Raw genomic sequence first — 27,985 nt, 5'->3', positions numbered from 1 at the left:
TTAAGCTGGCAACACTTCTATCATTATCAATCATAATGGACGTCGTTCGTTTGTTGAGTTGCGGCGTTTAGTTTATTAGAAAAATGTGTTTTTAAACTATAAATCTCAAGTTCTATCTTATTGTGGTGATATAGAAAATGGTAACGCTTGCCGACGATTTAGATTCTTTGTCTTTGCAAGAGCCAATTTTCAAGGATGTCAAGTATTACCTCTCTGGCGATGTGTCCGACAGGGTTTGTTTTTGTGTATTTATTAATGGTTTCTTATGTGTTTATGTGATAAACAACTTATTTGTATGTATTTAATGTTGTTAAATTACAGATCATGTTGCTCCTGCAATCCGGCGGAGCCGAGAATACAAAATACTTTTCAGACTACGTTACTCATTTAATCTGTGGTCAAAATGCGGCGGACACAGACCTCGATGACGCTCAAGATATTTATCAGATCCCTGCTGTGACCGAGTACTGGGTGTTGGCTTGCGTCAGGTTGCGGAGACTAGCCAATCCCAAACCCTACAGCCCTAACAGAAATAAAATATTTTCAAATGTGACTGCCTGTGTGGCCCAAGTGAGTCCCGGGGATTTGAAAACATTGTTTGCTATAATCACATACCATGGCGGAAAAGTGAAGCTCAATTTGGACCCCCAGTGTACACATTTGATCTGTGGTGCGGCATCCGGCAGAAAATACAGTGCGGCACTCAGTTTACCTAACAACCGGATTAAGATTGTGACACCAGACTGGGTGCTAGAGAGCTTGAGAGCCAGAATACAGGCGGTCACTGATATCTTCCACCCCAAGTTACTGATAGTCCCACAGCCTCCGCCCAAGTCAATGGATCGTATAAGTGCCATTACAGGTTTTGACTTTGAAGAGGGTATAGCAAAGAATGAAGTGCCCACCCATAACATGACTGAAATTAAAGATGAGAGTACTCAAGCACTGCTGGATAAACTTGATAAACTTAAGCAGAGGATGCCCTGGAACCACCCACCATCTTCAGTTAACACTTCCACTGTTCCAACATCTGCAGTGACCTCTATGGGTTATTCAAATACCATGCAACAAGGGAACATCATGAGCAAGTCTATCCCTCAGGGTATTGTGACACAAAATCTGCAGATCCAAGGTAGTCAAACTAATACACAACTCATGCAGAAATTCATAGCATCACAAGCTAATATGAATGTGGGCCAAATGGGCCTGCAGCAGCAAGTGTATGGACAGCAACAGCAACAGCAACAACAACAACAGCAACAACAACAACAACAGCAGCAGCAGCAGCAATCACAGCCCCAGCAACAGCAGCCACATGGTCTCACCGCCATACAGATACAACAGCAGAAGTTGCTGCAACAGCGCCAACTAGCAGCGCAAATGCAAATGCTGCAACAGAAGACTAACCAACAAAATCAGCAAGGATTTTCTCAGTCCAATGTTTTAGTGTCCCAGATGAATCAGATCCCTGGCCAGATGCAGCAGCACATCCAAAGCGGCCAGCATCATATACAGCAGAACCAAAACATAACACAATCCAACAGTAATATGACATCAGCTCAGCAACAGATTGAAAATATCAGTCAAATGTTGAGTCAGAGTGCCAATAATCTCCAGCAGCAACAATTGAACCAGCAAAACATGGCTATGAAACAGAGCTTGAGCCTGAGCCAGCAAACTGCTTCGCAAGCTGTTCAAAATATTGCTCAGCAGTTGGCTCAGTCCACTCAGAATCTGCAACAGAAGCTCAGCCAGCAAAGTCAAGTCATTAACCAGCAACTCATGAGTGCAGGGCAGCAAATGTCTTCACAGAATCAAAACCTGATTCAACAACAAACTGTCCAGTCTTTATCAAACCAGCAGCAGAACTTGAATATGGGTGTAGTCAACCAACAGGGTATGGTTTCATCTTCTCAAGGCCAAGGCAGCCAAGTGCAGCTTAACCAACTTGTAGGGAACAGTGGTCAACAAACAGTATTAGGACAGCAAATACAGTCTGTACAGCAAAGTATCCAAAGTCAGCAGGGTGGCAATGTACAAGGCGCTTGGAGACAACAGAACATACAAATGGTGCAAAATGTTCAAGGCCAACATCAGATAATCAGGAGTCCCCTAGTGCAGCGGAATCCCCAAAACTCAGTCATTTTACAGCAACAGATTATGCAGACGCAACAGCAGGCTCTGATAAACAACCAACAACAGGCTCAGTCCAGCCCTCAGCATGCAATACAGCAAAGTAATCAACAGATTTTGCAACAAACTATTGGCTCCCAAGGTCAGAGTATTGGCCAGACGCATCATCAAATATTAGTTCAAAAGCAGCAGTTATTGAATGGTTCAAACCAGCAGCAAATAGTGCAGGCCCCACAGCAGGTGTTGATAAATCAGCATACTGGACAACAGCAGATATTGGTACATGGAAACCAGCAAGTGACCTTGCAGAGTGGGCAACAGATAGTGTCACAGAGTCAAATAGTCCATCAGGGCGGTCAGATAGTGAATCAAGGTGGACAACAGATTATCACCCAGGGCACGCAGCAGGTGCTGTCGCAGGGGGGCCAACATGTTATAACTCAGCAAGGGCAGCAGCATCAAGTGGTCATTGCTCAGTCATCACAACAGATTGTGACTCAGTCCGGACAGCAGATTATTGGTCAGACTGTGGGTCAGAATCAGCAAGTATTATCACAAGTCCCACAGTCACCACAGGGCAGTACGCAGTTGACAAGTGGAGGTGGCATTCAGCAGATCATAACACACAGTGGCGGGCAGCAGATTGTGTCACCGGGTGGACAGCAGATAGTTCAAGGCGGGCAGAATGTGACATGGCAGCAGCAGCAACAGTATTTGCAACAGCGACAGCAGCTCGGGCAGCCTGCTACAGTTGTTGGGCCAAGGGTAAGATCTTTTATATTTACCTCCCAAAAACATGTGATACTGTGATATTTGATTGGTACATTATCAATTTATATTTAATATCTTAGCTTTAGCTTGCATAACTTTTATAAATTAAAATTTCTTTAATTCTTTAATCTGATGCGGTCGATAAATGTGGTGACCCCTAACCAAGCTGCCAAATTGTATGTTTCCTTTTGTGTAGGTATCATGGACAGCAGGCGGCGGCGGCCGGCAGCTCATCCACCTGGACGCACAAACACACGCGCAACTCCAACAGATGGACCCCACGCAGCGCGCCATGTTCGTGGCGCAGCTGCAGAAGCGGCGGCAGCAGCTGTCCATGCAGCGTGCAGCACTACAGCACCAGCAGGTAACTGTTATATAAAAAAGGGATTTCCATTCCACTGAAATAATTAAAAAAAACTATTTAATCTAAAATCTAAGTCCCTACGTAAAGAAGTGTATGCCTATTATGTCTAACGCTCGTTGATGTATTTTGCTTTATGCCCACGGTGACACGTGATTGATCGAATTAAGTTAACAACAGTTCAATAAAGTGTTGTGTAATGAACTCATTACATTACAGTCGTATTCAGAACTCCACAGAAAAAAGTATGCGTTCATAGTTAGTAATATATATCAATGCCTTGCCCTGTATTTCTAATAAAACTTTCTCTTTCACCCCGGTCACAGATGATGAAACTCGCAAGGTAATAACGTCTGTTAAATCCAACGCTGTAGGTCATGATGAGTTAAGTAGGACGATGATTTTGGGCATTTTAGAATGTATCCTCCCGGTTATAACCCATGTTATTAACCTTTCAATGTCTTCTGGGGTTTTTCCTTCGTTATGGCGTAATGCCCATGTCATTCCATTACCTAAAGTTTCCAATCCCAGTTCACTTAAAGATTTTCGTCCCATTTCAGTTCTACCCTTTTTGTCAAAAATCTTGGAAGCCACAGTTCATAAACAGTTATCTCACCACATATTCTCTAATCAATTGCTTTCACCTCTTCAGTCCGGATTTCGTCGTGGCCACAGCACTTCTACCGCCTTGCTCAAAGTGGTCGAAGACGTGAGGATCGGTATGGACTCTTCGCTGCTTACAGTGTTGGTTCTTATCGACTTCTCTAACGCTTTTAATGCGGTAGATCACGATTTACTTTTGGCTTCTCTTAAGAATGTGAACATTTCATCATCTGTGGCTGAATGGTTTGCTTCCTATCTCCGGGACCGTCATCAGTTAGTTCGGGCTGACAGATCTTCTTCGGACTGGTGTGAACTCCAATCTGGGGTTCCACAGGGTGGCATTCTATCCCCACTGCTTTTCTCCATTTTTATTAATCTCATTACCGCTAAGATTAAATGCTCCTACCATTTGTATGCCGACGACTTGCAGCTATACACTCAAGCAAGCACCGATGATTTGGATCGAGCTATTGCTGATTTGAACGCTGATCTTAACTTCATATCTACCTGGTCACGTTGTTATGGCATTGCAGTGAACCCCACCAAATGTCAGGCTATCATACTTGGTAGTGCGCGCTTGCTGTCTTTGACGGACACGACGTACTTAGCCCCTATCCAGTATGAGCAAGTAGATATACCTTTTGTGCCGCAAGTGAAGAACCTGGGGTTGATCATCGATAGTGGGCTGACCTGGGATCCTCAGGTGTCTGACGTTTGTCGTAGAGTGACCAATACTCTAAGAGCACTTTATCGGTTCAAACATTTTCTCCCGACCTGCACCAAGACTCTTCTTGTCCAAGCCCTCGTTCTGCCCATCCTGGATTATGCTGATGTGTGTTACAGCAATCTCTCACAAGCTTACCTAACCAAGTTCGATCGGTTACTTAACAATTGCATCCGGTTTGTCTTTGGACTCCGAAAATACGACCATATCTCCGCTTATCGCAAAAAACTTAACTGGCTCCCTATTCGTGAACGTCGATCCTTGCGTATTCTCTGCACTTTGTTTTCAATTTTATTTAATCCTTCAGCCCCTGATTACCTTCGTTCCAAATTCAAATTTGTTACTCCGCGCCCCGGCACCGATCTCCGAACCTCCCGTAGCCTTCAACTTATTGTCCCTCGACATCGTACAGGTTTCATGTCGAATTCCTTCAACATTCAGGCAATCCGGCTGTGGAATGATCTTCCTCTCTCTATGAGACAAGCCCAGAACAAATTCTCCTTCAAGCGCATGTTGCGCAAGCATCTGTTTGACAAGGTTCAAAGGTCGTCCTCATGATGTTTCACAATGGGTATATATTTGTATATGTATGTATTTATATTTATGTATCATATTATTTATGTACGTATAATTTTGTGATTTTTTTTTTTGTCATTTTACTCTGTATTCTGACCCTGCACCAATTAGGATCTTTCGGTTTGGCTCATGGTTGACTGGTAGAGAATGCCTTCTGGCATTAAGTCCGCCATTTGTACTCTTCATGTATTGTGCAATAAAGTTTAAATAAAAAAAAATAAAAAAAAATATACAGTAGTCTTAAAACAAACACTAAAATCGACTAGTAAAAAATGCAGTATTACGATCTCCTTCATCATTTTGATTAACGCTAAAGTGATTTTTTTTCCATAAATGGCTTTTACTCCTCGCTAATTTTAGCTCTGCCGATGTCGAGGAGTAGACTTTTCACTTGAGAGAATGTTCGGTTAAATTTTGACTTTTGTAGAGGGATAGGCTGAGAACCTAAAACAAAGTGCTATTTTATTGATCTATTAACGTTGTCACATTTTCTAGTTTATTGTCTATCGGGTAATACCGACTATAAGCTTTTTCGTCGCTTCTAACGCTTGTGTACTCCACTTATAGAAGGTCGCTAGAGCGGGAGGAGCGAAGGTCTTCCTTTCTGACTGTGTCTGAGTGACAAAGTACAAATTCGAGAGTCCTTGCCCTATAATGATCTTCATAAATTTTATATGCGGTCTTCCCCACAGTGATCTTAATGATTTTTTCTACTCGTCGCCTGTAATGGTTGAATTAAGATTTCGTATACCAAACTATACTTGCGTACTTTTCATGTATAGGCTTCCAACTCAACTATAAGATTTATTTCGATACGCTGTAAAAAAAAACTTTAAAAAGAAATTACCAATCACGTGCCGCCGCGCTCCCATAGAAAAGACAAAAGGGGTGCGGGCCGAAAGTCACGCGTTTATATCTTTTGTACTAAATTATTGTCTATTGAGATACTTACCAATTTTTATTAATTATTTAGGTGTTATAGTAAAGAAAAAGTATTATTTTAGATGACTCGTAGAAAAAGTATTGTATACAATAGTGAGATGTTTTAGCTTTTCAATGTCGTACCTTACTTAGGTAACTCAGCAAGCTTTGTTCCTTAAACACGGTACTCGACTGAAAAGCTCTATTATATCAAGATTGTATAAAATGCTATTGTTGCAGCAGCCAGGCGGCGTAGTAGCGGGGTCGCCTTCGGCGGGTGGCGCTCCGCAGAGCATCACTTTCATCCGGGGGCAGCTACCGCCGGGGCAACAACAGGTATCACAACTTGCTGCTTACTATATTACTTGCGCATCATGTTTATGGAAAATCGCCTTTGAAAGTCTCTAACATTAATTACATTACAAATTATAAACTGAAATAGATGTCATATACTAAAGAAAGATTGGCCGAGCTTTTCTATGTCGGTTGCACTATACTGCCTGCAGTCCTAGCACAGGTGGGGCGCGACAGCATCTCGCTCGCGAGATAAACTACCCGTCTCTCTCATTAATACAGTGAGAAAAAGACGGGTAGTCTCGTGGGCGCGATACTGTCCAGGCCTAGGCTTGCAGCAGCAACCGACCTTTTATTAATCATAAACTAGTCTAATTAACAGTAAAAATGTATTATATATTATAGGAAGTTTTTATAGTTCTCTGCCAGCCGAGTGACATTGATCTGTGTGCCAATTTGTGGTGCTACAAGCCCTAAGAGTCCTAAGACTATATAACTACCCTAATGTATTGCGTTTGGTACAGGTGCAATGGCTGCAACAGCAAGGCACCCGCGCGACGGCCATGCCGGCCGCGTCGCCAGCGCAACCTCCACAGTCCCCTGGTAAGTTATCGGTAAAAAAGTAACCGTTTGTCATGTGAAGAAGAAGCCACTTACATCTTATATAACCCTTGGTTTTTAAACCAAGGTGTGGGGTTAGTAAAGTCAGGGCTTAGGGGCCGGTAACTTGGGCTGATAACTTTACTTTTACAGTAAAAGGCCGCTTGGCCGCTTACTTTACATGAAATGTTTTTGGTGGGGTTTAAAAATTTATTTATGTCTCGTATACCTACTTATTTTTATATTTCACAATATCTTAAAAGTCAGCTTTCTACATCGTGATTCTGGTATAGTGTTTTACCATACATGAATTAAATTAAAGTGTTGACCCAGATTCTCTAGTCCAACTTTCATTATGTCTTAAAATCTGTTTTTGTGTTTTCTCAGTGTATCTCTTAGGGCATTTCTAAGATATCCAGAAATCAATGTAAACACACAATAATCCGTATTGGCAAACCGCTCATACATAGTGATGTGTGACGCGGTGCCCGCATTATAATTTCAATTTCGTTATCTAGCGCTAACCTAAGCCTACAACTTAGTCAATTTTCTTCTCTCGCCCGGTACATGTGCTTTTTGTGATAAGTGGCTATAAGAATAGTTTATTGACAATTAAGTAGTAGTTTTTTTATAATGTCGGAAGACATTTGTGACCTTGAAGGTTGTTATTTATTAATAGCCTAAGAATGACATATTTTACAGTAAGCTAAAAGTTGTATCGTGAAAGATGACATTTCAGGGCTTTCTGATGATGCCCACTAGATAAAGTACTATATATTTTCTATGTCTATAGGTCTATAGGTTTTGTTGTCTATTATTTACAATAATATCTACATTTTTTTCATTTCATTTCTCTTGTTCGAAAAGTGGACTTTTGAGAATTATAATGTCTTCCCGTGACTCGCAGGAAAGGCATATCGGTGAAACTTGATATACATTTAGGATTATTTACTTACATACTTTATTTAGGATTAAGAACAGATAATACATCTTACATGCTCTTAAATCTATATGACATACAGGACTCACTGATGCTTATCTAATTATAGGTAACCCACATCGTATATAAGTGTCTTCTACCAGTGAACATGCAGTAACCTTACGGTTAAATTAATTAGTACCAGTACATTACATTAACTAATGCTACAAGTAGGATGATGGTAAATAGTTGATAACAATTATTAACTACTTATATACAAATATTTTATTAAGTATTTTAAGGCATCTTTGAATCTGTGGCGAATTACTTTGGTATATCCAGTGAGCCAACATATTTCATCACCTTTATTTTAAACTGTTCTGGTCTATTGTTGAATGTGTCAACTCCCGCAGAGCCAGGGATATGATTGTATAATTTTGCCATTCTTAAAAGGGCACAGTTACGACCTAAATTTGTTTTCCCAAATGGAATTCTAAACAGCTTATACAAACCAGGACGAGGTAGCTTAGTACGAACAGTCATTTAAATTTTACTTAACAATTCTGGACAATCCAGCCCCTTACTATGAACCAATTTATAAAGGAACATTAAATCTAGCACTTTTCACAGTCCCTCGAGTCTCGACAGTTTGTGAACCATGTTTTTAATTGGTTTGGAATTTGTTGTGGTTATACAAATCGGCCGATTGTAGAACATTCCTTACAGCATCAGGGGTATGTTGTATGTGTTTTCAACAGTGGGCGCCGGTGGCGTGGCGAGTCCTGCAGGCGGAGGGGTGGAGCTCCAACAGCTGCAGATACAGAGGGCGCAGTACCAGAGGCTGCAGCAGCTGCAGGCGCAGAGAGAGCACCACCATCACTTGCCGCACAAGCAGGTAGGTGGAAAAGGATGTCCACGAAGTGTGCTTGGCTTGGTGGGGGGAGCACTGCCGAGCATCAACGTAATAGTTGCATTTATTAAAGTTGTAGCTTCTACCTGTTAGAATAAAAGGGTCGCTTCATTCGTAACGATGAGCGTTTGCCCTATATTTTTGTCCGGTATATATTAAATCGTGTGTTGCCAGGTTGGCGGCGTGTCGCCGCACGTGGCGGGTCTGGGCGAGCACGCCGACGCCGCTCTGCTGAGCCCCGCCACCACCGACCCGCAGAGTGAGTTTAATCGTGATATATCCCATATTTTAACAGTTTTGAGACATTTTAATATTAAACTAAACATAGGTAAAGCCCGACCAGAAATATATGATCATTGTCAAGGATCGCTGTTATTCTCATGTATAGGGTGACAGATCAGTTTAGTATGAATAATTTAGTTCCATAGAAATTCCGCAACATGGCGCGTGATCATATATTACTGGTCAGGCTTTAAGTATAACCGAAAACCAATGTAACACTTGTATATGACAGAAACACGGATGACTGCAGCTGTCAGTCTCGCCTGACATCTGCCGTTTTGCCTCCAATTCTGAGGAAATATTTTTAACAAACTAAAATTTTCTTACTTATTTTTCTATGCCTTTACTTTGACTTTTGGTTGCAAGAATTACCAATTATATTCAGTAACTTTTGTTCGATACAGGTGCAAACAATGCGTTGCTAGTGAACCCGAAAACCAAGACTGCGCTGGCCAACATGTTGTCCATCCGGCTACAGGGCGCCGCGCCGCCGCCCGAGCATGAGCCTTCCGCCGCCGGGACCCTGAGGTAGATAGATAGATAGAATACTCTTTATTGGCACACCTCAGTAAAAATATACAAGAAAAATAAACAATTGATTAAATTTAGAGGCAGACAACAGGCGGTCTTATCGCTAAAAAGCGATCTCTTCCAGACAACCTTTGTATAATATTGTACAGATATTTATGTTAATTCCGTCAATGTCTTTTTAGGATTCCAAGTTGACCACACTGCACTTTTTCGTGAAAATCGCGGTAGTGAATTTACGTTCTCGAAAACTCTTTGTTACTTTCAATCCACGCAAGTACGAAGATAAACTACACGGGACTTCAAACTATTCTTGATAGGGTCTCATATGGGTCGATTTAATAAAATAACGTGAAAGAGCGTGTTTCCTAAATAATTCGTGAGCACAAACTATTATATCCATCAAAAAAAATATGCAATGAAAGATTTTTTTGAATTATGTTCATCTAACCCAACTGTAACTCACTTTGAAATTCATATCATCGGGTTGTTTTCGAATTAACGGATTCAAATATGGAACCGTAACGGGTCGGCGCAGGTGAGTCATGAATAAGTGAAAATCTCGCTCCTTCCACGAACCAAAACATTCTCCAACCAAAAACATGATCTCATCTTTGAAATTGGAATGTCTCATGTTTTCCTTATAGCACCGTTATTTTGGTTATGGAAATCGTGTCAGCGCGTAACTTTACTGACAAGGGATTATTAGTCAAGTAGTTATGACTTAGGCACGGAATTTTTCTTTTTTGTCATCTTATTGATTAATTTGGAGGTATCTAATACATTATAGCGATTTAAAATATGTATACAATATTGCAAATAATGCATGAGAAATAGCATTTATTTATTTTTATTTATTTATACAAGGAATTCCAACAGCTATAAAATATACATTAAACTTTTTAGATAGTAATACAGAGCCAATTACAGGAACTCGCAAATAGAAACTGTCTATATAATTACAAAATACACACTAGATACAAAAGCACATGTGACACAAGATATTACAATATGAAAAATATTAAAGTTACAATTAGAAAAAAAAGAGAGACAAAAAAATAGATATGAGCAATAAGTAAGAAACACTTATGAAGTTTTTCTAATTATTTGATCTAGATTCTAAAACAGTAGTTTATTCAAAGTCGGAAGTAAAGTATTATGTAGGGACGGTAGGTATTGCCCTTGAAGCTTTAATTCCTGATCCTAACATATATGTTACATAATATATGAGACACCTATTATGTCTTCAGCTTCATCATTGGACATTCTCTTTAAACTTGATTAATTGGAAAAATGTTATTAAAAAGTAGCTATTTATTTACCTAGATCGTAGGTGAATTTCCCAGACTCAACTAGTGCTTTCTCAACATTTTATTTAAAAATCGCACAAGTAAGACAGTCATTCGTTACATTACCACACACGCTACCGCGTCTTTCCACAAACCCTTAACAATCACTAACGGACCCTTGAAGGCCCTGAGGCCGCATGCAGACGTCCGGTGCTTTCGCCGGACAACGGACCGTATTACGCGACTACATCCAGTTTTGTATGTGAGTCCGCCGTCACTTCCGACAGCTACACCCAAGAAAACAAAACCTCGTCGCCGAACACGGACAATAGGGTATTTGACTATTAGTCAAATCAGTTACTTTTTTCGAATTGTCAAAACTATTTGCTACTATGGAATTTATATGAAACACTAGCAAATGTCGTCACGGTTAAATTACCTACTTTTTATAGTTCTATACGAATTATGAACTAGAAATAGTGTCTAAAAATAGCTGCTTTCGACGTTTGTCTATTATGCTGTGGTACTTTATTTCGTGCATGGTGTGAAGTAATTTATTTTAAATAGAGTCAAATACCCTATAGGGATGTTTCCTCTATTTAAAATAAATTATTTCAAACCATGCACAAAATGCTGGCTTGCTAAAAGAAGCGCTGGTGGCCTATCGCTAAGAGCGTGCGACTTGCAATCCGGAGGTCGCGGGTTCAAACCCCGGCTCGTACCAATGAGTTTTTCGGAACTTATGTACGAAATATCATTTGATATTTACCAGTCGCTTTCCTCGCGATGTTTTCCTTCACCGAACCAATCCCAATAAGGGCTAGTTTATCCTCCGAGTTAGAACTGTTGACAGGTCAAATGGCAGTCGCTTTCGTAAAAACTTGCCAATTCTTGGGATTAGTTGCCAAGCGGACCGCAAGCTCCCATGAGCCGCGGCAAAAAGACCGAGACAACGCGAGGAAGATGATGAAGGATGGAACAAAAAAAAAAGTAGATGAATTGACCGTGACGTCACTACAGCAGTTTTTTTATATAAATTACATATTGGCAAATTGTATTGACAGTTCTAAAAAATAAACTGATTTGACTAGTAGGAGAATACCCTATTGTCCGCTACCCTATTGAAAACACCGGACGTCTACAAGCGGGCTGAAGTGCGTGCACTTCTGTGTGAGAATTGGTGGATTACATGATAGCATTTGTTCGTGTCAGGTTGATGACGGCGGCGCACGCGGCGGGCGGGCCGGCGCGGGCGCCCGCGCGCCTTCTGCTGGGGCCCGCGCACCACCCCATACAGGTGTATATTGATCATTTATTTTGTTTTTCATTACAATCAATTTCATGAAATATAAACCTACTGTTTTATATGACATATGGCTTTTTATAAAGTTTCGACATGCACGGAAAGTGCTCGTTCCCAAAGAGCCATATGTACTCTAAAACGTTGTACGATACACGTGCGAATAGGTAATTCGCAACTCGTGTCGATTTAAAACACTCCCTTCGGTCGTGTTTTAATTTATCACAACTCGTTGCGAATTTCCTATTTTTTGCACTTATTTATTTGTTTTACATTGTTGTTGCGTAAATCGAGCTTGAAATATTTTTAAGTGATTGTAAACAGTGCTTCTCGTCACAGTATTGATACTTTGGAAATTTATGAGAATAATTAACCCCTCGAGTCTCACGGACCCGAGGAGTTAATTATTCACACGTCATTTTTTATAACATGTATGAAAAGTCGAAAACTTCTGGTACTTTTATGATTTTATATTACTACCTTGCCAAAATTGTGAATCCTTTTTGTAATAACCCGGTCACGGGTAGGGCAGTGTGTGTGACCGGAGCGGGCTACATCGCGGCCGCGCGAGGAGCATCGTGCGGCCGTAGTAACGTGTTGCTTGTGAGCAGGGCACCGGCGCAGCGGGCGGGGCGGGCGCGGGCGCGGCGCTGGGGCTGGGGCTGGGCGCGGCGGGCGCGGGCAAGGTGTACACGGGCGCGCCGCGCGCCGCGCCGCCGCGCGCGCAGTTCTACGGACACAACCCCAACCTCAAGCTGCCGCCCGACCTCTTCCTTCTCGGATGCGTCTTCCACATCGTAAGTCTATCTCCCTTTCCCTCAACTCTTGATAATCCTTGACGAATGCTGCTTATGCGTCCGTCGCAGGACACGGGCAATGGCAACAACCGCTCGGGCAATGGCAACAAACTTTACATTTCATTTAAGTGTCAAAGGACATCTAAGTGTTAGCTTCTATTCCGCGCATGCCATCCAAAGGTCCGGAACACCATTGTTCCGTATGGGAAAGACATAACTATGAGTTTTTCAACCAGGTGGAGTATCAACAGTCGTGGGGCGCGGAGCGCGTGGCGCGCTGGGTGGAGTGCATCCAGCGCCGCGGCGGCGAGGTGGAGGCCGGCTACTGCGCGCGCGTCACGCACGTGCTGTGCGAGACGCAGCGCCACGGCGTCGTCATGCAGGTATACCCGGAACTCGCCTCGTCATATACATCGTTTATTCCTCTGACATATTCCCGTCTCGACTCGTCACGTTCCGCCGATATTAGTCTTGTTTCAGCCGGCGCGCCGCCGCTGCCATTTTTTTAGTCGGCGCCCACCTCTAGTGTCTGATAAGGATCATGATCGAATTTTTTGTTATTTTTGTCGAGATCGATTTGTTAATGTTTCTCGTTTCTTTCCTTTTTACACATTTCTAACTCACCTTGAATAAGATCTACAAATTAATCTTGTAGAGTCTACAGCGTACACTACATATTATCGTATTCTAGTATAATGATGGTGTGTTACAGGCGCTCCGAGACGCAAAGCGCTGCGTAACCGCCTACTGGCTGTCAGACGCCATGCTGCGCCGCGGCGTGGCGCCGCCGTGGCAAGCCCTCCACCTGCCCGCCATGTACGCCGCTCGGGACCGGCCGGCCAAGCACCACCGAGCGGCGCTCTCGGGCTGGAGGGCCGAGGAGCGGGACAGGGTGGCGTGCGCCGTCGAGCATATAGGGGCTAAGGTGAGAGTTACAAGTAACTTGTGGATAACGTTGTTGACTGTACATAAAAACAATACTTACTTGTATAGTTATTTGTTATCTCTTAAAAAGAACTAAATAATAAATTAAATAAAACTCATTACCTACAAATATACAAATGTGTGTGAATGATTTATCTGTTTTGTTAGATAGATAGATAATCCGTTTATTTGTTTACCACAATATATACTTACAATGTTATGATATTTTATTTATTTAAAATTTATATAAAAATTTGATTCACGCAACAAGGCCCATATTACATATACCTTACAAACTAACATACATATACATTTTATAAAATTACAACACACACACTATTTAGACGACAAAACGGCGTGGCTCCGTTGAATCGGCTGCTCTTGTGTCGAATTCGGCAGTTTGCCCCGGAACCTCCGAAACACGACACCCTTCGGCCAGAAGTCGGCGCATTCGATGGTCCCCTGCAGCGGTCGCGGCACGCGCACAACAAAAGAGTTGAAATGCACGTAGTGGTGCGATCGAAGCTGGAACACCCTCAGCGTGTAGCCGGTCTTCTGGTGTAATGCAAGCGCGATACGTACAGCGCCTTACTCGGTGTAGCAATCCGCAATCCAGAATTAGCCGGTGCGGCGGTACCACACTGAGTCTTACGAGGCGCCGTGCGCGCCTTCTTCTTTCTTGATACCAGTGTGAACCTCATCCACACTAACAACAGGGAGCTTCTCCGTGGGAGTCGCTCGCTCTTCAGTACCCTTTACAAGTACACTAAACCGGTTCGATGCAACTTTCGGACCGGCGACGACATCCGCGTAAACATGATGACGTGATTTGGAGGAGGCGGGGGGAGGCTGGCGGGCGGCAACACGGCTGATGCGACACATTTGACAGTGTCAGCAACTCGCAAACTGACCGACTCGGCGCTCGTGGCATGCCGGTCATAGCACTTGAAATTCGACGCCGCCGACCGAGTAAGGGCACTGTTTCGCAAACTGATGACTTCGTTTCGTAACTCGGTTCTAGTGACCTGGGCTGCTTCAAACTTCGAAATGACATCCGCTAATCTTGTTTTTAGGGCCACGATTTCCTTCAACAAGCAGCTAGCGTCAACATGATCCGGAATATAGGACGGGAGGCTGGTGGCACCCGTCGACATAAACTCCGGATTCCGGTCTTCATTCTCCCTTAGAACTTTTATGATATCCTCAAGGGTCTTCTTCCCGATTTCATCTCCTCTCCGGTGAGGTACAAACGTGCCGGCGATCCCGAGTGACTGGTGTAGCACCTTCTTTGCTGCACAGATGTCTTCGACGGAAAAACTCGACGAACAGATCTGGACAGCACACACCGTGTCCATCATTCCTTCCAGCAGCAGCTTCCGTTGCAGAAAGGCGAGGAGCTCGTTCACGATAGGTGCACTCTGCTCGAAGGCACTCATCGCGTCACTTCGCTAGCTGCGGCAGAGCCGCGCCAATTTCGCAATTAATTAAATTAATTAATCATCAATGCGTCTATGTTTTTTTTATACTACGTCGGTGGCAAACAAGCATACGGCCTGCCTGATGGTAAGCAGTATCCGTAGCCTATGTACGCCTGCAACTCTAGAGGAGTTACATGCGCATGATAGTATGTCGATGCGCGCATTGGACACGACTGATATTGAAGTGTCAGTGTAATTAACATGCTTAAGTAATACGTAGTGTCATTAATTATGTATAAAATATCATTAATAGTAATAGTATCATAATTAGTTACTTAACTCCAAAAAAAAAAAATGTAGTCATGACTAAATTCGGTAATAAACAACCCGGTAACCGTGAGGGATTCCCAATCTTTGCTTCTCCGAAAGGTATTTTTTATACAAATTTGAATCAATGCTTAGTTTTCATAAGACGAATAGGTGGGAGGAATATTGTTCCAGCATCTGGTTGCGAGGTACCGGAAACAACCTGTAAAAGCAACGGTTTTATGGGGAAGTGCTTCCAGAAGACATCGTCTAGTAGATCGAGTACCGTGTCGTTTATGGGAAGAGGAAATACGTATTTTGCTGAACAGATATCTGGGCCTTTCGTTATTCATCACCCCAAATACAACACTCACAATCTGTCGATGTCTATACGAGGACATATTTAATATGGACGCTTTGTTTAAGTGTAAGGCGTAATGTGTCTTCTTGGCGGGATTGAACAACAAAAGCGGAATCAGATATTTTGGACTCGTTGTATAAGATGGCGGGTTTTTCCAGCAGTCGCGGCCCATATACTATATCTTCGTAGTTCTACTTAGAGAGTAGTGATTCGCACAGCAACTTACGTATTTCCTCGCTTAGAAGGTTACGGATTTGGTACAAAACCTTCGAGCGATAAAACCACGACTTCACTAATTCTCCTATATGCCTCTCAAACTGCACACACAAACTTAGCTGGCTGTCCATCACTAACCCTAGGTTAAGAACCTCTTATACTACAGAATATAATACAATTTTTGTTAACCTTTTCACTTTGCTTCAGTTGATATAATGAGCTATTTCTGTCCACAGTTGACGCCGTACATGACGCGGGATAACACAGTGCTAATCTGCAAGCGCGCGGAGGGCACGAAGTACCGCAGGGCGCGCGAGTGGGGCATCCCTTGCGTCACCCCCGCCTGGCTCACCGACCTGCTGCTCGGGAACATGAGCGCACTGGCACAGGTACACACACACACACACACACACACACACACACACACACACACACACACACACACACACACACACACACGAACCAGTCACACTAAACGACAATAAAGTTTCAATTCTAATTTTAAAATATTAAGGTTGATTATTGCCTGGCAAAATTGGACGCCTGGAATTCCAGGGGTTAATATCCTTGATTAACGACTTCGATCGTATTTTGTCAAAAAAAAGCTTTGGGTTTGGTTATAAATAAATAAAAACCCTTTATATATTGTTTCATATAATTTATTGCGTCGCGCGTTGCGTTTGAATTTATATTAGATGTTGGGTGTGTTTGCCCAGTCATAAACTTGTATGGCTGGATATCATTAATGTTTGCATTTCCTCAGTTTTCTGATATATGTAATTCCTTTTTCAGATCGAAAACACCAAATATCAACAGTTCAACCTAGCCAGTCCTTTTAGAATGGACTACAGTTTAGTTTCGCATTTAATGAGTAAGTCCATTTTCTAATTATCTACTGAAAAATATGTGTAATAGTTTCATTATCACTTTTTTTCGGGACGGTCATTAACGTATTTATTGTCATTTAGTTCTCAAAGTTCCGTTAATTGTCTGGAATAAGTATAGCAGGCATAAATGAGTAAAGAATTTGTTACTTTAATGAATAATGTTAATTATCTATGGCGTTATTCATAAACGTTTGTCCAATCTAACAAATCGTTGATAATTGTTTGTCCCTATCCGTTTATTTGACATTTTTGTTTGTTGAAACTAAAAAAAAAAAAACAATTGTTCGTAAGAGATTGCTAAGTTAAGAATAAGGGAGTCTGTTAGCTGGTGCGGGTGCACTTCGCGGTGCGGGTGCCATTGTATTTAAAATCTGTCGCACGCCTCGCGCCAGTTAGCAAAGTTCGTACAGGCGCGTCCAGATTATGCGCGGCAAACACTCGAACATTGGCTCGCGCGGCGGCCGCGCATAATGTAGACGGGGTTGCCGCGCGCGGCAGCTCGAACTTTGCCGCGCTCCAACGTGCCGCGGGGCGATCCGAGCGCTGTCGGTTTTTTAGCCCGCATCAAAGGAGCTTCAGTCGCTGCCGCGCGCGCAATTTGGACGGTTGTTTGTGCACGACGAATGAACGTTTGCAATGGACAACGACAAGTGTCGCGAGTTAATACAATGATTAATGAATAATGATTTGAGTAACTCGAACTCGGCATATGACACTCGTAAAAAGTTTTTTATGGTGTCTTCGTCGGCTTCATGTCTCATGTCCGCCATTAGTTGTATGCCACATTGTAACCTATTTAAATAAATTTTTTTCGCCCACCAACGCCTTTTTCGGTTAAAATTATTGCGAATGATGTGATGAATCACAATAAACGCGGCTGCCGCACGACCACGCGCGTCCATGGTTAGAACGAACTAATTGGCGCGCGCGCCATGCGCTGATCGAGTTGGATCGCTTGCCGCGCGTGGCAGCCGCGGTCAACCTAAATTCCGTCGAACATTTGCCGCGCGAGCCAATGTTCACGCGAACACTGGCCCGCGCGGCAGCCGCGCATAATTTGTACGCGCCTTACTATTTTTGTTTACCCGCTCCGTGCAACCGCGCCAGCTAGCGGCCGCCCCAAGAGGGATTTTTCGGCAATTGCAGTCTTTTATCTCTTCCGGCTACTACTTGTGCGATTCGTTTGTATTTGTCATTATAGACCACGAGCCAGACGCGGTGGAAAGAACGTCAGCTGGTCCCATGAACGTGTAAAAAATAAGCGCTTTACCTTTTACGAGAGTAATAACAAAAACATGAAACTTTGCAAATAGTATTCCATCAGGCGTTTCAAATAAATGGATTACGCATACTTTACATACATACATAAGTGGTAGGCGTGTATTTTTGATATGTTCATGTGATGTGACCAGCTGACGGTCTTTCCATCACGATACAACCGGCTGTCTATTTTTTTAATGCATGATAGCACTATCATCTGACAAAGTATCAGCCGGGAGGCGAAGATTGACGGTATATCCTCCTGGCCCGCGGTCTGTTAGGCAGAAATACAATGATTTCACTAGAACGTTGTCTATGTAAACAAAATTGCGAGGTTTCCTCGAGGGCGGTCATTGAAGGAACATTTTTTTTGCGTTCGTATTATTAAAGCAGCTATTTGACGGCACTGCTATCCTAGGAAACCAAAGCTTTACGGCTCGGTTTCTTCTTCGCCCGGCGGCGGCAGCGGCGAGCGGCGGCCATGGTTTGGAACGCGATTTCGGATCGCTGTGTCTCGCTCCAACCTACGGCTGCCGCTCGCCGCTGCTGCGGTTCAATTCGGGGCATGATTTTTTCTCAGACTACACTTGTACAATTGGTTATACTCACCCGGAACTTTCCCTCAGACGCGTGGAAGATGCCGATCAACATAACCCCCGAGTCGCACGAGCGCGCCAAACGCGCGGCCGCGTCCCTTCCGCGCCGCGCCAAGCGGCCCCGCCTCGCCTCCCCCCCGCCGCCGCGCGCGCCCGCCGTGCCGCCGCCGCTGCACCTGGCGCCGCGCGTGCTGTTCTCCGCCACCCCCACCGCGGACCAGAACAAGTACGCGGCTATAGTCAGGTATGTACCTACAGTGTAGACACGCCCCGCCTCGCCTCCCCCCCGCCGCCGCGCGCGCCCGCCGTGCCGCCGCCGCTGCACCTGGCGCCGCGCGTGCTGTTCTCCGCCACCCCCACCGCGGACCAGAACAAGTACGCGGCTATAGTCAGGTATGTACCTACAGTGTAGACACGCCCCGCCTCGCCTCCCCCCCGCCGCCGCCGCTGCACCTGGCGCCGCGCGTGCTGTTCTCCGCCACCCCCACCGCGGACCAGAACAAGTACGCGGCTATAGTCAGGTATGTACCTACAGTGTAGACACGCCCCGCCTCGCCTCCCCCCCGCCGCCGCGCGCGCCCGCCGTGCCGCCGCCGCTGCACCTGGCGCCGCGCGTGCTGTTCTCCGCCACCCCCACCGCGGACCAGAACAAGTACGCGGCTATAGTCAGGTATGTACCTACAGTGTAGACACGCCCCGCCTCGCCGCCCCCCCCCCCGCCGCCGCGCGCGCCCGCCGTGCCGCCGCCGCTGCACCTGGCGCCGCGCGTGCTGTTCTCCGCCACCCCCACCGCGGACCAGAACAAGTACGCGGCTATAGTCAGGTATGTACCTACAGTGTAGACACGCCCCGCCTCGCCTCCCCCCCGCCGCCGCCGCTGCACCTGGCGCCGCGCGTGCTGTTCTCCGCCACCCCCACCGCGGACCAGAACAAGTACGCGGCTATAGTCAGGTATGTACCTACAGTGTAGACACGCCCCGCCTCGCCTCCCCCCCGCCGCCGCGCGCGCCCGCCGTGCCGCCGCCGCTGCACCTGGCGCCGCGCGTGCTGTTCTCCGCCACCCCCACCGCGGACCAGAACAAGTACGCGGCTATAGTCAGGTATGTACCTACAGTGTAGACACGCCCCGCCTCGCCTCCCCCCCCCCCGCCGCCGCGCGCGCCCGCCGTGCCGCCGCCGCTGCACCTGGCGCCGCGCGTGCTGTTCTCCGCCACCCCCACCGCGGACCAGAACAAGTACGCGGCTATAGTCAGGTATGTACCTACAGTATAGACACGCCCCGCCTCTAAACGCCGATAAACTTATTCTCAATTAAATTTTAGGAAAATATACGTATAGATAGAATTGGTCATCTCTATCTCTTCGCATCTCTTTTTACATTACTATCCTCACCTAATATCAGAAAGAAAGCTCCTATTGCGATTCTTAAGATAAGATAATATTTTTTGTTTAACTGTGTACAATAATACAAAGTTTATCCATCACGGACGTACAATATAATTATGACTAACCCTACTATTCAAACATCTTAATCGACGTTCAAAGTTTTTTGTCATAACAGGACAATAAATGCATTACTTTTATTACAGTGACACTAAAATATCGGATGAGAAAGAAGATACTCTGACCGTGTAGTAATAAGTAAAGTTGTATTTCTTTCACTCAGTAGTCACTAGCGGTAACGGGTTTGAACTGGGGAAGTAGTCCTGAGTAGGGAGAGGTATTTTTGTAGTAATTTGTGTCGTTTCGTTTATATGTCATTTTATTCGTACTAATTGTGTCGTCTGTAGATTAATAACAGGTCATGGATCATCATAAATGATAATGGTTGTGGGATAAATACGTCTGCAAGAATTTCTATACCGCCCATACGGTTAACTTAAGGTCAATGTGGGCAAGACGTACATTTTTTGCTTGGGAAGAACGCCACAAGTACTCTCGTATATATATAGGTACTTCGATCATTCTTCTCTACCCACCTTCTGTAAGTGGACGAAGAGTTAGAAGTAACCAAAAAGCTTGTAGACGGAATTCGCCTAATTGACCTTACAATTCGTAAATCAAAGCGTATTTTTTGAACCGTCGCCTACAGTGCGCTATTTGCTAATTATTTTTAATCACTATTTCATCGGTGTCAGCTATCTCGCAGACGAATTTGGCCCCACTCACCTTATTCTTAGTTTTAGAACTTAAGTTAGATTTTTACTATATACACGGTGCTCACGAGGAACCCGAAAGATTTTAACCACGTACTTCTGAGGCCAAAAGACGGAAAAAATATTATATGAGTTTCACTAAATTTCGCCAAAAAAAATTTTTTTTGTTTCTAATTTTGAACGTATTTGTACATAAAAAGTTAATGTTATGGTAAAACTGGCACTGAAAATATTATTATACGATTTTTTTTTGGTAAAACTAGTTCTTGCAAAGGTTACATGTCACTTTTTGACATCTATTAATAAGAATATTTAGACTAAAAAAAAGGCGTTTTGCACTAAGTTACGATAAGAAGATGTTTTTTTTTACATTGGTATTAACTCTGAAACTAGGCGAAATCCAGAAAAGTTTATATGACATTTTAGTCTCTAAATGTGATCAGTAATACACTGTCAAAATCTTTTGGGTTCCTCGTGAGCACCGTGTATAAATGAACCTGTTTGTTTTTGTTGTTTTAGATCTTTCTTTTTTCGTTAGATTTACATGCAATTTGGCTATTTAGAAGAGCTCCTCGTTCTAGACGGAATAAAAACGAAATCAAAACTTGTCCCGATTTTTTAAATGTATTTTTCCATTGCGTTACTAAAATACGATACGTTTTCGTAACTCAAAGGAAGATTTTTAGGATACACGGTGTAATTGCGCTTACATTGTACAGAATAGGGAACTATATCAATCTACCAAATTGTATCGAAATCTGACGAAAAAAAAAATACAACAAAATAAATATCGGCCCATAAAGACAGTTTTCATAGCTGATCTGTTGTAACCAGAGTTCATAGAGTAACTGTTTCACTTAGACGTTCCTAACGAAGATGTTTTTCCGTAGGTTACTCGGAGGTCTCGTGGTGTCGACGGCCGCGGAAGCCACACACTTGGTGATGGACAAGCTGGTGCGCACCAGCAAGCTGGTCAGCTGCCTCGTCACCGTCAAGCACCTGCTGTCCACCGAGTGGGTGCTCGAGAGCCAGCGCCAGAACAAGTTCGCCGACGAAGCGCAGTACGGCCTCAGAGACGAAGCCTTCAACAAAATGTTCAAATGCGACATCTCCGAGGTGCTACTCTGTGGCGAACAGAGGAGGAAACTCTTCGAAGGCGTCACTTTCTTCATGACACCTTGCGTGAAACCCTCGCGGTCATCGCTCACGGAAATAATAGAGCTTTGCGGCGGAAAGGTCGAGAAGAATCGACGCTCCTATGTCTCCATACAGGAGATGCACAGCATACGACCTTACAGCTACTTAGTGCTCACGGTGCCTAATGACTTACACCTGGTGTATTACCTGCTGCAGTCGGAGAAGACTCTGAATGTTGTCTGCAGCACGGAGGTGGTGCTATCTGCCATTATGAGGCAGAAATTGGATATAGAAGAATTCCTTGTCAAAATAGACTAATTTATATTTATCTTACATTATTTAGTAATTTACTCATCTCCTTCTTCCAATCTAGCCAATACGCAGGTTGTAGGCAGGATGAGTAATGAAAGACTTCAATTTAGTTGTCATAACGATGGATTAAAAAAAAAATATTTCATGTATGTTACGATACAATATGCTCGTATGTATTCGCATGTTTTATGATTTAAGTTTCTTGACTTTTGAAAGATGTTTAGTTTATTTTTTGAATCTCTAATTAGTTTTGAGAGTCCCTTACAAGTTTTCCAGTTTATCTTGTTTCATGAAATGCGAATATTTTATTACTGTTATGTGATGCCTTAGTATTAGTAAGAAAAAGGATTTGACTGTCCATAGTTAGCGGTTTATACACAACAAATCTGTTGGTCTGGACCATTTTGTACATAGTAAAGAAGATTGATTCTATAAAGATTTTTCTAAACAGTTGTTTTATTTACTCCAAGGCGCGTAATAATAATATCAATAAGTTGTTTTATTCCAAATGTTTTCACATCTCATCGTATCTTCGAGAGGGTTGAAAATCTGTACAAAAATCTGGGGGCACGGCCGTGCCCCCGCCAAGACGAGACAAAGGGCAAAAGGCAGTGCCTATCTTTTCTCGGCACGTTTCGTCGTATTTTCGGACCATCGTAGTTTCGGTTTGAATAACGCTAGAGATCTGGAATTTTTAACACATTTACTGCCAGACAAAAAACGGCGCACTACCCCAGAAACCGGTGGTCTATAGCTGCGTACAAAACAACCCGCCCGGCGGGTTGTCCGGCATCTGAACAAAGTTCACGAGCGCCCACCAGGTGGGTTCCCGGCAGTGAATGTAAGTACTATGTAGTCAGTAGACTTATCAAAATTACCAAGTTTTTTTAGGCTACCTTTTATAAGTACTTTAGATTTTATAGATACCCTAATTTTCACTGTCGGAGCCATGTAAAATCCGTGTCATAGAAAAGATACAGTAGCGGGAAAAAATCTATCTTGTGATTTTTCTGTAAAATATCTCAAATTAGATGAAACCAAGAACTGAATTTGTTGAAAACTAATCAAAACAGGTTATATTGATTTATTCTCAACCAATTCTACGCTAACAGGCATTTCGAAATTCAATTTGAATTAATTTTTCTGGAATTTAGCGTTCGTCACTAGTAGTATTTAAGTCGATAAAAAACGGAATATCGTGCTAATTCATAATCATATTTGTAAGAAATATCAGTTCCGTCATGGGGAGACCTCGTGGAAATAAAAACTTAGCAGCGATACAAGAAGCAATTATAAATGGCTTTACACAATCGACGCTGGCTAAGCAATTTCAAGTTCATTAGTCTACTATATCGAAGGTTTTGAAACGAAAAACTCACGGAGGTGTCAAAAGGCCCAACAGACCTGGTTGCCCACGCTGCACATCAAGTTTGGTAGACCGCAACATTTTGCGAATAGCAAGACAATCCACGGCGAGCGACATTATGCGGGAAATATCGTGTGGAAATTCAGTTTCTGTGTCCGTACGTACTGTAAGAAATCGCCTGATGGATGGTGGACTTCGTGCTCGTCCTTCAAAGAAACCACTGATTTCCAAGAAAAATCGAACAGAAAAAAATATGCGAAAGAACATCTTTCTTGGACTGTGGAAATGTGGGAAAAGGTAATTTGGAGCGATGAATCCAAGTTTTTACTGTTCGGAACAGATGAAATTACCTACGTACGACGTCCCGACAATGCTCGCTATGACCCCAAGTATCAGCTCCCTAGAGTCCAACACGGCGGCGGCTCCCTTATGGTGTGGGGCTGTTTCAGTGCAAGCGGAGTTGGTCCTTTACATCGAATAAACGGCATTATGACGAAGGAAGTTTATGAAGGTATTACAAGATGTGTTTCTTCCCTGGGCACGCCAAAATTTCGGCAGATCGTTTATGTTTCAGCAAGATAAAGACCCGAAACATTCGTCTAATCTTGTTAAACAATAATGGTTTAAAAAACGTAGAGTGAGGGTTTTGGAATGGCCCAGCCAAAGTCCGGACTTGAATCCTATAGAAAACCTATGGAAGGAGCTAGGTTGTCGTGTGAGTGCAAGAAATGTCAACTTAAGATTTGAACAATTAAAGGAAGAGTGGGAACGCATTCCAAGTTCTTTCCTCGCGTAGTTGATTGCACCACTGCCCCGAAAATGCAAAACTGTTCTTGATGCAAAGGGTTTCAGTTGATTTTCAGTGCAGAATCTGTAATTTTTGTTGTTTTCTTTATTAATAAACCCCTTTTACCTATATTTCGAGTATTAGTTATTTTATGCACTTTTTAATAAACTCGTACAAAACGAGTTTCTTATATGGTGTCATACAAATGTAGTATATGATTATACTCTACATCTAAAGGACTTTCACATGATAATCGTTTAGGCAGCCTTAGTCGTTCTCATAAAAAACTACATAAAAAAACACAAATATGATAGATTATTTTCCGCTACTGTAGACCCGTTTGACATGTCTTTGGATAGACCTGATGTCTTAGAAGGCTGAAATTCGGCATGTAGAGACGGGTCTGTATTCTAACACATGGTCGAGAGAAATCTGTGACTTTCACCCTGCAACTCCTTAAAATGGGGATACCTAAAAATGTGAGAGTCAGAATGGCGGGTGTACCTAAATAAAATCAAATGAAAAGCATACCATATTTTTGTACCTAATTTGTACTATTTAGTACCTCGTTTAAAAAAATTGTACCTCACGGTACGTAAAGTTATCATCAAAAAACAGGTCACCCGCCATCCTGACAGTCAGAATGGCGGGTGTACTTTATTATGCTATGTTCCCGTGGTTATTGATAAATTCTATAATAGCCAAATTTTTGTACCTTCATATTCAATTATAATATGAGTCATTTTATTTGTGCTTTCCAAGTTTTACTCATTTTATATTTTGCTTGCTATTACAGTTTTGCAGGCGTTATAATGATTGACTGACTGATTTACTGAGTTATTTGAACTTAACAGATTAAACATTAAAGGTACTAAATCCTGGCATAATAAAAATAATTGTACCTTAGCGTTTTTTCTTAAAAATTAAATCGATAACTTGAATAATTATAACGCCTGCAAAATTATAATAGCAAGCAAAATATAAAATGAGTAAAACTTGGAAAGCACAAATAAAATGACTCATATTATAATTGAATATGAAGATACAAAAAAGGTACAAAAATTTGGCTTTTATAAAATTTATCAATAACCACGGGAACATAGCGTAATAAAGTACACCCGCCATTCTGACTGTCAGGATGGCGGGTGACCTGTTTTTTGGTGATAACTTTAAGTACCGTGAGGTACAATTTTTTTTAAAGGAGGTACTAAATAGTACAAATTATATACAAAAATATGGTATGGTTTTCATTTAATTTTATTTAGGTACACCCGCCATTCTGACTCTCACCTAAAAATACCTACAAACCTGAAAACATTGGTTCCTGAAGTCCTAGAATAGTGAAATTTTGTGTGGTACTGGTAGCAGTGATTGGAATGCTATTAAAAAAACAACAATAAAAAAATACAAAAAAAAAAAAAGTGCTGATTTGAACCGGGTTCACGTAAAGCAGCCAAGTAGCGCCCTCTATAGTATTGCCACTGTTTCGCCACATGGCGCCACTTTTTGATATTTAACAAATTGAACACATATCAGTGATAGAATAAGGATCAAAGTCAAATGGCGTTCTAAAAGTTTTAATTATGTGTCGAAAGATGGCAGTAAATTTACTTACAACAAACACAAGTGACTATGAAGTTCACGATTACGTTTAGAAAATTAAAAAAGGAATGGACCCGTGAGCTGTAGACATTTTATATACTACTTCGGTGGCAAACAAGCATACGGCCCGCCTGATGGTAAGCAGTCTCTATAGCTTATGTACGCCTGCAATTCCAGAGGAGTTACATGCGCGATGCCGACCTTACACTCCCCTCCGATTGTGGTTTTTTAACAATAAAAAAATCAAAGTGCTGATTTGAACCGGGTTCACGTAAAGCAGCCAAGTAGCGCCCTCTGTAGTATTGCCACTGTTTCTTGTCGTAAACTTTCTCAACCTTACAACTCAAACAATGTCTTTCTTACAACCAAAGAGAATTTGAAATAGAGGTGTATTGTCAAAGAAAACTTTGCAGCGACGTAAATTTACTGCCAACTTACGACACATAATTAAAACTTTTAGAACGTTTTAGAAAGTGAATAGTTTTTGGAGTAATTGCTTCGACTTGCTACTTTTTGGAGTACTCACAAAATTACACGAAAAACGATTTAGTAATGCGACCTAAAATAATAAAAAATAATATTTAATTAGAAATATTTTTTGTTCAAAGTGAAACGGAAATGCTTAGCAACTTAAAAATGAATTTTAGGCAAAAAAATCCAAAAAACATTTTCACACAGATGTCCGAGATTCGAACTAGCGACGCCGCACTTAGACAGCTTGGCCGTTTCGTTGCTGTAACAGACATGATCGTGGTCAACTTTTGTAACAGCAGTGAAACGGCCAAACTGTTTAACCAAGATGATAGCTTTATAGAGTTAGAGCTTGTAAAGTTAGGATTTATAGAGTTAAAGGGTTAGGATTAATGGAGTAAAAGTCTTGGTATTAAGAGATCTGATGACTTTTTAATGTGAAAACTATAGGCGCATGTTAGTCTTGGCAACACTTTACATGAAATGTTTTTGTTGGGATATACACCGTGGGCCAATTAAACCCGACAGATTTCAAAGGTGTATTCTTGACCGCAACAACAACAATATTACAAACAACACAACAATACAACAACACAATTTACAATTTACAATGTTTTCTGAAATCGGTCTTGTTTTAGAGATAATGACAATTTCTGTGAAAATTTGAAAAAAAAAATTGTTTCTTTTGTAACTTAGTCAAAAACGCCTTTTTAGCTGTGACGCTGCCACTATGTGACTTGGTTTAGACATACCTATTGACAGATATTAAACTCGCAATTTTCGTCTGTAAAAAAAAACTTTACTTATTCGTTGCAATGATTTTTTTTCACCAAGGTGTAAAAATAAATAACGTGTCGTGTGCAGAAAACGCAAAAGGAAATTTTTTTTTCGGTAAAAAAAAAAATTTTTTTTGGCGAATTTGACCAAAACTCAACATTTTTTGCTCCTTATGACCTCAGGAATGCGTGGTTAAAATCTGGCGGAACTGAGTTAAGATTAGTACTTTTCGAACTAACCCATAGTAGGCATAGTACTTACGATGTATCGACCACATACGCGCCAATAGAATTTTAACTTTAGTATTCATATTTAAGGTTCATTAGGTTGCACTTTCGGGAAATATGATTCCTCAAATGAATCGACAAAACTGGATTAGTTGGAATATATTCGGATTTTTG

At 42.4% G+C, this 27,985-nt stretch overlaps 1 protein-coding gene across 2 annotated transcripts; it reads left to right on the top strand.

The window, feature by feature from the left end:
* The first annotated feature begins 11 nt into the window (after positions 1 to 11).
* LOC133529228 (PAX-interacting protein 1) lies at positions 12 to 23,029 on the top strand. 2 transcript variants are annotated; one of them, XM_061866907.1, is made up of 16 exons: positions 12 to 233; positions 322 to 2,898; positions 3,101 to 3,268; positions 6,330 to 6,425; positions 6,908 to 6,986; positions 8,661 to 8,797; positions 8,987 to 9,071; positions 9,499 to 9,622; positions 12,124 to 12,208; positions 12,823 to 13,008; positions 13,245 to 13,391; positions 13,721 to 13,933; positions 16,470 to 16,622; positions 17,026 to 17,104; positions 19,007 to 19,220; positions 22,023 to 23,029. In XM_061866907.1, the coding sequence occupies exons 1-16, from the start codon at positions 138 to 140 to the stop codon at positions 22,585 to 22,587; spliced, it is 5,004 nt and encodes a 1,667-aa protein (XP_061722891.1). In that variant the 5' UTR covers positions 12 to 137; the 3' UTR covers positions 22,588 to 23,029. The 2 variants fall into 2 exon arrangements, with proteins under 2 accessions (XP_061722891.1, XP_061722890.1); XM_061866906.1 differs by lacking the exon at positions 22,023 to 23,029 and having other exon boundaries at positions 14 to 233; positions 6,333 to 6,425; positions 19,007 to 19,422.
* Positions 23,030 to 27,985: the final 4,956 nt, after the last annotated feature.

Source organism: Cydia pomonella, chromosome 20, assembly GCF_033807575.1.
Source record: "Cydia pomonella isolate Wapato2018A chromosome 20, ilCydPomo1, whole genome shotgun sequence".
Taxonomy (NCBI): Eukaryota; Metazoa; Arthropoda; class Insecta; order Lepidoptera; family Tortricidae; genus Cydia; species Cydia pomonella.
This window is presented reverse-complemented; position numbering and strand designations above follow the sequence as displayed.